At 40.9% G+C, this 12,230-nt stretch overlaps 1 protein-coding gene across 8 annotated transcripts in view; it reads left to right on the forward strand.

Moving 5' to 3' along the window:
• The window catches only part of CROT (carnitine O-octanoyltransferase), a 91,677-nt gene that overhangs the window by 40,910 nt on the left and 38,537 nt on the right, over window positions 1-12,230 (forward strand). For 3 of the 8 annotated variants that reach the window (XR_002824870.1, XM_023736056.1, XM_023736057.1), the window contains exons 1-3: window positions 2,818-3,000; window positions 10,734-10,801; window positions 11,054-11,189. Coding sequence is in view for 7 of the 8 variants with exons in the window: in XM_023736056.1 (XP_023591824.1) it covers window positions 10,763-10,801; window positions 11,054-11,189 (175 nt within the window). In the remaining variant the exon portion in view is untranslated. Of the gene's footprint in view, window positions 1-2,815; window positions 3,001-8,902; window positions 8,934-10,733; window positions 10,802-11,053; window positions 11,190-12,230 lie in introns of those variants that run through there. The other 5 variants (XM_023736055.1, XM_023736052.1, XM_004381485.2 and 2 more) reach the window with 4 other exon arrangements.

Here is a 12,230-nt window from a genome sequence, read left to right on the forward strand (position 1 = left end):
TGAAGCATCTCATAACATGGATGAAACTGGAGGACATTATGCTGAGTGAAATAAGTCAATCACAAAAGGACAAATATTGTATGAGACCTCTACTGTATAACTCATGTAAAAGTTTACACACAAAAAGAAACAATCTTTGTTGGTTACGAGGGATGGTAGAAGTGGGGGGGGGGCACTAAATAAGTGGTAACTTTGGTGAAGGGTAAGACAGTACACCTTACTGGGGAAGCCAGCACAGCTTGTACGAGGCAAGGTCATGGAAGCTCCACAGACACTTCCAAACTGAGGTACTGAATTGCTGGGCGGAGGGCTGCGGGGACCATGATCCTGGGGAACATCTAGCTCAATTGGCATAACACAGTTTATAAAGACAATGTTCTACATTCTAGCGTCTGGAGTCTTAAAAGCCTGTGGGCAGCCATCTAAGATAATCCACTCATCTCACCCCTTCGGGAGCAAGGGAGAACGAAGAGAACAAGATACAAGGAAAAGATTAGTCCAAAGGACTAATGGACCACAGCTACAATGGCCACCACCAGACTGAGTCAAGTATAGCTAGAGGGTGTCTGGCTACCACCACTGACTGCTCTGACCGGGATCACAATAGAGGGTCCTGGACAAAGCTGGGAAAGGATGTAGAACAGAATTCTAACTCACAAAAAGACCAGATTTACTGGCCTAACAGACTGGAGAAACCCCAAGAGTATGGCCCCCAGACACCCTTTTAGCTCAGTGATGAAGCCCTTCCCGAAGTTTACTGTGCAGCCAGGGATTGGACAGCCTCATAAAACAAAACAGGACTAATGAGGCACAGCAGTCCAGGGACAATGACTAGAAGGCAGAAGGTTGAGAAAGGACAGTGTTGACATTTCATGGGGTTGTTAACCATTGTCATAGGGCAATATGTGTATCAATTGTTTAACGAGAAACTATTTGTTCTACAAACCTTCATCTAAGGTTCAAAAAAAAAAGAATTATCTATGTGAGATCAAACTGATAACAGCAACTCAAAAGGTTTGACGGGAAGCCTACAGGACAGTGAGTTGAAGATAATGGTGATGGAATAAATTTTGAAAAGGATAGTGAGAATAGTAGCACAGTTGGAAGAATGTAATCAATGTCACTGAATTGTACATGTAGAAACTTTCAAAATGGTGTAACTTTGGCTACGTATATTTTCACCAAAAAAAAGGTCCTCAAGGTCCAGGAGGGAGAGTGTTGACATGTCATGGTGTTCTTAATCAATGTCATAAAACAATATGTGTACTGACTGTTTAATGAGAAACTATTTGTTCCGTAAACCTTCATCTAAAGTACAATAAAAAAATTTTAAAAAAGAAAAAAAAAATTCACTTAAAAGGAGAAAAAAGTACAACGAAGGTTTTTGAGTAGTTTTTTATAATTCAGTTTAAGAACTCTTACCTTGTAAGCAAATTTTAACATTATCCAGAATAAAGGGCTTATGTAAGTATGAGAGGAAAAAGTTCTTTGTCACACCTTTGGAAATTAATACTATAGGTTCACAGTCCCTTATCTTAATCCTTTTTGGCCACATGTGGTTTAGAATTTTGCATTTTGCTTAGAATGGTGTGTCTACTACATATCATGCAACAGCTCCAGTCCCTGCGTAATCAAACACATAAATATTTCTGTAGAAAACCTATAAATATTCATACCAAGTGAATATTCAGTTGTACACAACCTCAGGTCAGATTTTACTACCAAAGAGTTAGGAAAGACAAACAAAGGACTGGGTCCTGTAATGACATGTTAAATTGAAATCTAGTTCTTTATATTTGATAACTAGGTCAGAGTTCCAGTAAACTTTTGGTCATCCTTTTCACAAAGATGGAACCGTGTACTTAAAATTAAAACTTGGAATATTTTATTTCAGGTGGTAAATGTAGTTTAGGAAACTAGGTTAACCACATTATGACCGTCTTCTAGAACGTGCCTATCTCCACTCTGGTTAAAAATTCCATTTCTTGGCGTGATAGCAAAAGACATCATGTCAGCCACAAGCTGGCAACGTGAGCATTCCTGGGGCTTCAAAGACCATGGGCAACAGAAGACCTGACCAAAGACAGAGACCCAAGATAGCTGAGAGCGCTGTCGTGTATCTGCTTTGGGTAAACTTCAGTCTCAGAAGATGAAGGGAAAGAGAGGCTATGCAGGGATGAGTGGTCACTGTTCTCTCTTCCGGACACAAGGTGGGCAATATAACGCCTTTACACGGATTTGATATAAGGTCTTGTCTTCCGGGCTGCAAAAAAGCGCCGCCTTGGGAAGGAGCAGGAGCGGCGGGTAAGCCAGAGCTACGGGCGAAAGGAAAATTAAGGAGCAAAAGGACGCTAACTCTTGCAGAAGTTGGGTGAAGATGACTTTGGGCAATTTGTCCCCGCGTCCTTCCCAGAGGGTTGGGTAACTGAGTGGGCGGGGCGCGGCCGGCTCTGTGTCCCAGAGGCCCCACGGAGTCCCGAACCAGGGCGCCGCGCTCCTCCCGCAGTTGGCTTGGACCTGCTGCCCGGCAGGAGTCGGCCCTCTCACTAAGTGTCCTGCGAGCCTTTTCCAAGCCCGCAGCCCAGAATCGAGCGCCAGGTCAGAGCCGTGGGCCGGGAATGAGAGACCGGAAGCTGACGACAGCTCAGGCCCGGACCACATCTGCCTTCCAGCGCGGGGCGGGGCGGGGCGGGGCGGGGCGGGGCGGGGCGGGGCGGGGCGGGACCCTCCCAGCTTTCCGTCCAATCCCCGTGACTCGACGAGTATGGGGCGGGACCCTTGCGGCCTTCCGTCCAATTCCCGCTCTCCCGCGGCAGGGAGGGAGCGGGGCGGTGACCCTGCTGCGGCGGAGGAGGAGAGAAGCGGGCTTTAAGGACCTGCAGTCCCGCCGCGGCAGCGCCCTCTCCCTCCCCTAATGCTCCATCTCTTAGGCGGGGGAAAGTTAAGTCGTGTAGGACCGAGACGTCTCGTAAACAGCGGAGGCGCCGGGACTTGGCAGGGGTATGGTTCGGCTGTCGTCCATCTTTTCGTTTGGGCCATAGGGGGACCCCTCCTCTTGGGCCACTGGTCTAGGCTTTCGAGGTTCTTGGTTGGAATTCTCTCACTCGGTGGCCTCTCGAGTGTGCGAGGCTTCACTTGAGTTGGTGGGGTGAGTCTCCGAGCTCCCTTCACCTCTGCTCTCCCTTTCTCTGGCGCCGACCTTTGCCCCCGTTCCTGCGTCGCCCAAGCTGAGAGAGAAGTATCTTGGGTCCTGTGGACCGGTCTCCTGGACAGTTTTATCGTGATTTAATTCAGCTCTGTAGCTGATGGACTTTTTGCAGTGATTCGGAAAAGTTTGAGTGTTGGGGCATCCCATCCTAGACTGTCTGCCTTTCACTTTCTTTCCCTAGCTCTTGTTAATTTTTTTCTCTGTCTTTTTTGTTAAGCTTATTTCTTCCTTCGCACGGTCACCAGCCTAGTTCATACTCCTGTGATCTCAAAACAGAATTGAAACAGCTCATATTGAAGCACTAGTATGTGATAATCCATTCTTTTACTTACTGTTGTTGATTCTCCTTTCCACTTTCTGCGTATTCACATTCTATTGCTTCCAGGAAGTCCACTCTAATTAAACCCAACGTCAGGATCATTTTCTTCTGAATGCGTATATGCATTATACTGGAATTATTGTTTCATTTAATTTTTGTGGCTGAGAATTTAAGGCAAATAATCCAGCAAGAAAGAATTTGATAATTCCTATTTTTAGTGTGTGTCGTTGTGTAGTCGGTATGAAGTTGGTAGTCTTGCTCACAGTTTCCTAGAGTCTGTTAAGTGTCAGGGAGTTATATAGAGAGAATAGCTTATCTTCTCTGTATATGTGTATTAATTTGTTATTGCTGCCATAACAAATTACCACAAATTTTGCAGTTTAAAACAAGACAAGTTTATACCTAGCTTTTGTAGATCTGAAGTACAGGTGGGTTTAACTGGCTACTCTGCTTGGGATCTCACAAGGCTGAAGTCAAGGTTTTAAAGAGGTCTAGGCTCTTTTCTGGAGGCTCTGGGAGAGAATCCACTTACAGGCTCATTCAGATTTGCACTTGTAGGAGTGAGGTCCCCATTTCCTTACTCGCTGTCACTGGAGTCCTCCCTCAGCAATAGCACTTTTTTTTTTCTCTTGCTTCAAATCTTTCTGACGTCTGTTCTGCCACTATCCAGAGAAAGCTCTCTGCTCCTAAAGGTTTGTGTGATTAGATTAGGCCTACAAGGCCTACCTGGATAATCTCCTTATTTTAAAGTCCCTTTATTCCTTGTTAGATAACACAGTCACTGGAGTGGTATCTTACCACGTTCAGTTCTGGGGATTAGAGGGGGTAGGATCTTGGGGGGCATTCCTAGAAATTCTGCCTATTATTATATGGTTGTCTAAAGATTATTTTTATAAAGTGCTTTTGCAGGCATTTAAAAAAAAATCATGATAACAGTTCTATCTGGTTATATGATTATCCTCCGTACAGATAAGGAAGTTGAAATTCAGTTAAAGTTATTTCCCCCGGGGCACAAAAAGTGGCAGAGTTGGTATTTGGACCTAGGTCTACATGTCCATTCTGTCCAAAACTGTTCATGCATGATCAAAGTAGTGGAGCCAAAGTCATTAGATAGGAGCTATGAGATTATCATTATACCCCATTTTTGGATTGTTTCTTTATATTAGTGGTATAGAGTACCCTGATGAAGAAACCCCTAAATACAGTGGCATGAACAAGATCAGTATTTCTTTTTTCATACATCTAGAGGAGGGGCTAGTCCAGGGCAGTAGGGAGATTCTGACAACCTCAATACATGGCTTCCATAAATAGGTCCAAGGCCCTCCTCCAGTTGGTACTACCTGCTAGTCAATAAGGAGGGAAAGGGCAGTGAGAACACATGCAGTTTTTTTTAGGAGCATGACCTGGAAGTGACATATACATCACAACGCCACAGTTACTCTACGGGAGGATAGGAAAGATACTCTGGTTGTGTGACTATATATGCCCAGTTAAAACTCAGGATTCTGTTAATAAACAAAGGGAAAAACAATTTTGGCAGAAAATAGACTCTGCCGCTGTTTTGTGTGTGTTTTCTTTCTCCTGCTGAAAGGTTATATTTACTTAGAAAACTTATGCACACAAAGTATTTTACTATTCAGAAAATTACGAGAAAGTAAAGATCTTTATAAGACTCAATGTGTTTTGTTTTTTTTTAGTTTTATTGTGCTTTAGGTGAAATTTTACAGCTCACGTTAATTTCTCATTCAAAGATTTATACACATTATTTTGTGACATTGGGTGCAATCCTCCTCACAGTGTGACAGCATGTTCCCCCTTTCCACTCAGGGTTCCCTGTGTCCATTCATCAAGTTCTGTCCCTTCCTGCCTTCTCGTCTTGCTTTTGGACAGGAGTTGTCCATTTGATCTTGTATATTTGATTGAACTAAGAAGCACGTTCCTCACGTGTGTTACTTTTGTTTTACAGGCCTGTCTAATCTTTGAAAGTGGGCTTGGGGAATGGTTTCAGTTCTGAGTTAGCAGAGTGTCTGGAGGTCATAGTCTCAGGGATTCTTCCAGTATCTGTTAGGCCAGTAAGTCTGGTCTTTTTTCATGAATTTGAATTCTGTTCTACATTTTTCTCCCTTTCTGTCTGGGACTGTTTGTTGTGATCCCTGTCAGAGCGGTTGGTGGTGGTAGGGTTAGTGGTGGTAGCAGGACACCATCCAGTTCTTCTGGTCTCAGGCTGGTAGAGTCCCTGATTCATGTGGTCCTTTAGGCTAATATTTTCCTTGTGTCTTTGGTTTTCTTCATTCTCCTTTGCTCTGTATGGGATGGGACCAATAGTTGTATCTTAGATGGCCCCTCGCAAGCTTTTAAGACCCCAGATGCTACTCACTAAAGTGGGATGTAGAACATTTTCTTTATGAACTATGTTATGCTAATTGACCTAGATGTCCCCTGAGACTGTGGTCCCCAGCCCCAACCACTCGGTCCCTCAAAGTGTTTGGATATGTCTAGGAAACTTCTGTTTTTGCTTTGGTCCAGTTGTGCTGCCTTCCTCTATATTGTGTGTTGTCTTTCCCTTCACCAGAGTTGACACTTGTCTACTATCTAGTTAGTGATTTGTCCTCCCCCTCCCTCCCCACCTTCATAACCATCAAAGAATTTTTTTCCTCTGTGTAAATCTTTTCTAGCGTTCTTATAATAGTGGTCTTATACAATATTTATCCTTTTGTGACTGACTTATTTCATTTAATGCCCTCCAGATTCACCCATGTTGTGAGATGTTTTACAGATTCATCATTGTTCTTTATCTTTGCGCTGTATTCCATTGGGTGTGTGTATCATAATTTGTTTATCCATTCATCTGTTGAGGGGCATTTAGGTTGTTTCCATCTTTTTGCTATTTTGAATAGTGCTGCAGTGAACATGGATGTGCATATGTCTATTCATGTGGCAGCTCTTATTTTCTAGGGTATATTTTTAGGAGTGGGATTGCTGGATCATATGGTATTTCTATTTCTAGCTTTTTAAGCAAGGGCTATATTGTTTTCCAAAGTGGTTGTACCATTTTACATTCCCACCAGCAGTGCATAAGAGTTCCAGTCTTCACAACCTCTTCAACATTTGTTATTTTCTGTTTTTTGGATTACTACCAGTAGTGTCAGGGTGAGATGGTATGTCATTGTAGTTTTGATTTTCATTTCTCTTATGGCTGTAGGGACACTATGAGTTGGAATTGACTTGACGCCAACAGATTTGGTTAGGTTTTTAATGGCTAATGATCGAGAGCATTTCCTGTGTGTCTGTTGGCCGCCTGAATGTCTTTTAATTGGATTATTTGTCTTTTTGTTATTGAGGTGTTGAAGTATTTTGTAGATTTTAGAGATTAGACCCTTGTTAGATATGTCATAGCCAAAATTTTTTTCCCAGTCTGTAGGTTCTTTTTGCACTCTTTTGGTGAAGTCTTGATGAGCATAAGTGTTTACTTTTAGGAGCTCCCAGTTACCTAGTTTCTCTTCTGGTGTTTGTGCATTGTTGGTTTTGGTTTGTATACTATTTATTCCATGTATTAGGGCCCCTAGAGGGTCGCTATGAGTTGGAACCGACTCGACAGCACCTAACAACAACATTAGGGCCCCTAGTGTTGTCCCTGTTTTTTCTTCCATAATCTTTATAATTTTAGATTTTATATTTAGGTCTTTGCTCCATTTTGAGTTAATTTTTGTATTTGGTGTGAGGTATGGATCTTGTTTCATTTTTTTACAGATGAACATCCAGTTATGCCAGCACCATTTGTTAAAGAGACTGTCATTTCCCCATTTAAAGGACTTTCGGCCTTTGTCAAATATCAACTGCTCATAGATGGATGGACTTATGTCTGGGTCCTCATTTCTATTCCATTGATCTATGTGTCTGTTGTTGTACCAGTACCAGGCTGTTTTGACTACTGTGGCTGTATAATAGGTTCTAAAATCAGGTAGTGTGAGGCTTCCCGCTTGGTTCTTCTTCTTCAGTAATGCTTTACTTATCTGGCACTTTTTCCCTTCCCATATGTAGTTGGTGATTTGTTTCTCTATCTCATTAAAGAATGCTGTTGGGATTTGGATTGGGATTGCATCGTATCTGTAGATTGCTTTGGGTAGAATTGACATTTTCACAGTGTTGCCTCTACCTATCCATGAGCATGGTATGTTTTTCCACTTATGTAGGTCTTTTGCTTTCTTGTAGTAGTGTTTTGTAGTTTTCTTTGTTTAGGTCTTTTATGTCCCTGGTTAGATTTATTTTTAAGTACTTTATCTTCTTAGGGGCTATTGTAAATGGTATTGATTTGGTGATTTCCTTTTTGAAGTTCTCTTTGTTGGTGTAGAGAAATCCAACTGATTTTTATATGTTAATCTTGTATCCTGCTACTTTGCTGAAATCTTCTATTAGTTTCAGTAGCTTTCTTGTGGGTTCTTTGTGGTTTTCTGTGTATAAGATCATATCATCTGCGAGTAGGAAGAGTTTTACCTCTTCCTTACCAATTTGGATGCCTTTTATTTCTTTTTTCTTGCATTATTGCTCTAGCTAGGACTTCCAGCACGATGTTGCATAAGAGTGGTGATAAAGGGTGTCCTTGTCTGGTTTCCATTCTCGGGGAATTCAAAGCGTTTTTTCATTTAGGAAAAAAAGCACACATTTTGTAAAGTATTACCTTTCTTAAGCATTTCATTGAAGAGAGGGAATATACCCCCATGGATATATAAGATAAAAGTAGCTAATGAACCCAGTGCAAACAATATGTAAGTTCTGAGGATGCAGAGAAAGCAGGCATAATTAGAATTACCAGTTGCCATGGAATCGACTCTGACTCATGACAACCTTGTGTGTCAGAGTAGAGCCGTGGGTTTTCTTTTCTTTTAAAATTGTAAACACAATTTGTTTTAGACGTAATCACATCTCTTAGTGAAAGAACTTCACACAAATTTTGACAGTGTATTTATAATTATATTTGAGTTTGTTGACTTTACATCTATTATTGTACATAAAATTAGCTGTGTTTCGTGAGAGCTGCCAAAATGATCCATCATTATTTCATTTGTATATAGAGATTGTCTTGCTGTATTTTTAAATACTGATTAGTTTGATATGATGTCATTCTAAACATGAAAACAATGGGTTATTTATCATAAGTGATCACGTTCCCTAAATCTTGCTTCATAACATAACGCCTAAAACCATTGGTTAAAAAAAAAATAAGCTGCCGTAGAGTTGACTACAGCTCATTGCAACCCCATGTGTCTTCAATAGAACTTTGCTCCATAGGATCTCCTAGAGCTCACCCTTCAGAAGCAGATCTTCAGGCCCTTCCCACAAGGCAGTTAGCAGCCAAGCCAACATTCGCACCACCCAAAGACACACATGCACACACAAAAATCATTGGTACGTGTTATTAAATCCAAATGTCTGTGTTGGGGAAAGAGACCATTTGAATTTAATTTGCACTCAGGTAGAAACAACCATTCTTCCAGGTCACTTGAGTAGTACCTTTTAGTGGTAATCCAAAAGCAAGAAAAGAATTTCCAGATTTCTTTGATTGTAATTGCCATTGTTTTATTGGGCTCACCACTGGGCTTTTCAGGACTAAAACCTTACAATCTAGAAGTAGTATTTTAGAATCAAGGAGACATGATACATATTTCACTCACGGGCATTACAAAATTCAGGACTAACTTTCTCATGCAAAAGGTTCTGGGTCATTTTTCTATGATGATATTTCCCCTGACTTTTAGCTCTATTTCATTTGACCTTACTGCAGTCACCGAGGAATTATAAGTTGAACCATTGCTATATGTGTGAAGAGTAGAATGCAGCCCATTTCTTTAACTTGAGCAACAATGTCTTTAAGCATGTACTATGGCTAAAGTTGGTGTTATCTCTGTTGGGCTCTGAGCTCCTTAAGTTCTGGGGTACAGTGGAAAGAGCAAGAGTTTTGTTCTCAGATATACCTGGGTTCCACTCACAGTTCACACTTCACTGCCTGTATGACATTGACAAAATCACACTCAGCCTCAGTTAGTTTTCCCATCTTCAGAATAATTAATAATTTATCTACCTTAGAGTCCTTGAGTGGTGCAAACTGTCAATATACTTGGCTGCCAAATGAAAGATTAGAGGCTCTAGTCCACCCAAAGATGTCTCAGAAGAAAGGCCTGGTGATCTACCTCCAAAAAATCAGTCACTGAAAACCTCATGGAGCACAGTTCCACTCCGACACACATGGGGTCCTGCATAGTGTTTTCAGTGGCTGAGTTTTTGGCAGTAGATCGTCAGAACTTTCTTCTGAGGCATCTCTGGGTGGACGTGAACCTCCAACCTTTTGGTTAGCAGCCAAGCACGTTAACAGTATGCACCTCCCAAGGACTCCTTTATTAGAGTTAGTTGAACTTAATTGTAGAAGTTGGCAACAAGGCTTGTGCAATGGTAGCTGAAGATTCAGGTAGAAAACTCCAGGCTTTGGATTTCAGCTAAACCAGACAAAAGTATGAAGGATCTCGTCAGACGTCCCTGCTTTTGATAATGTATAATTCTATAACCTTCTCTGAGTGGAGTATTTATTTTGATTTTGCTGTTAGTTTTAAAAGGTAGTATTTGAAAAGGACAGGAAATCCTTATTCAATATTAGTGTTATTTGATTTCTCAGCTATTTTAACATATAATTTAATTTATAAAGGCTTCTTTGAGAAATCTCATTTTTTATTTAGTACTTTTATACTTTATTCACATTTTGAGTTAGTTTGATTTCTCTCATGAAAATTAATACATTTGTGGGAAGTGTTCAAGATTACTCTGGGACACTTGAAACCATTATGTGTAGGTTCCACACCATCTGCACAATTAGGTTACAGCAGCTTGTCGTATGATTTTATGTATTCTGTAATAGAGAACCTCCTCTATAGTTGGACGACTCTTCCACATTTCTTCATACCTTGCTCTTCAAAGCTGTCTCCCTCAGCCCATAATCCTTTTTTACTTATCCTAATCCTACCTACCCATCTAGACCTACTGCAGCTCCCCTCGGCTCCTGTCTTTTTACCTTTGTGTAGAGGAAAGATCGTGGTCTTTGGAGTTAAACAGATCTAGGTTTGGGTCCCAGATACTAGCTCTTTGATTTTAGACAAGTTACTAAATCTGTGTTTAGGTTTCTTCATATGTAAAATTGTAATGAATATTACCTTTTAGAGGTAATATGAAGATTAAAGAGATAGTGCATGCTTTCTGTAACACCTGCTGTGGTACATGGCAAAATGGTAGGTACTCAGTAAATGGTAATGAATTGCATTGGTTTCACTTACAACTCTTTCACTTCCAGCACTTTTGAGTCTACACTCTTTTTTTTTAAGTTGATTTTTTGTCTCTGACAAGATTATAACCTCCTTAAGAACTGGGATCAAGTCCTGGATATACTGTGGTCCATAAATATTGGTTTAATGAATTGGACCTAGCATATATGAGAGTATTTATAAGGTTGAAGCTGTGAGGTCTGTTTCATTTTTCTTTAGATTTTCTATTGTGATTGCATCATGGAAAATCAATTGGCTAAATCAACTGAAGAACGAACATTCCAGTACCAGGATACTCTTCCATCACTGCCTGTTCCTTCACTTGAAGAATCATTAAAGAAATACCTTGAATCAGGTTTGCTCATAATCTTTTAGTATGTATTAATATTGTCAGCAACTTAGAAAACAGTGAAACGTTAGAAGTTGATGAAGTTAAACCATTGGAAGTTGCTTTTTCCTTTGTGCTCATGATAATTAAAATATTCTTAAAATGTCTAAAATTTCTTTTCTTTTTCTTTTATGTTAATTTTCCCCCATAGTACCTATGCTTAATTTAAAAGGTAGATAGTAGTACTATTAGGCTTACAATGAAAAGTAATTGTCCTACAACTTGACCAAGGCAAAGTCATGGAGGCTTCATAGACATAGCCAAATTCCCTGAGGGACCGAGTAACTGGGCTGAGGGCTGGGGACCATGGTCTCGGAGGACATCTAGCTCAATTGGCATAACATAGTTTATAAAGAAAATATTCTACATCCTACTTGGGTGAGTAGCATCTGGGGCCTTAACAGCTAATGAGAAACCATCTAAGATACATCTACTTGTCCCACCCCATCTGGAACAAAGGAGAATGAAGAAAACCAAAGACACAAGGGAAACATTAGTCCAAAGGACTAATGGGCCACAACTACCACAGCCTCCACCAGACTGAGTCCAGCACAACTAGATGGCGCCTGGCTACCACCACTGACTGCTCTGACAGGGATTACAGTAGATGGTCCTGGACATAGTGAGAGAAAAATGTAGACCAAAACTTAAATTTACAAAGAAAGACCAGACTTACTGGTCTGACAGAGACTGTAGAAACCCCAAGAGTATGGCCCCAGACACCCTTTTAGCTCAGTACTGAAGTCACTTCTGAAGTTCCTTCAGCCAAAGATTAGAGAGGCCTATAAAACAAACAGTAACACATGTAGTTCAGCCGTGTATACGAGACTAAATGGGCACACCAGCCCAAACGCAAAGATGAGAAGGCAGGAAGGAACAGGAAAACTGGACAAGTGGAAATGGGGAATCCAAGGTTGAGAAGGGGAAAGTGTTGACATATCGCAGGGTGGCAACTATCTAAGTTATCTAGTACTGCTATAACAGAAATACTATAAATAGATGACTTTA

This window comes from Trichechus manatus, unplaced genomic scaffold (genome assembly GCF_000243295.1).
Source record: "Trichechus manatus latirostris isolate Lorelei unplaced genomic scaffold, TriManLat1.0 scaffold00085, whole genome shotgun sequence".
NCBI lineage: Eukaryota > Metazoa > Chordata > Mammalia > Sirenia > Trichechidae > Trichechus > Trichechus manatus.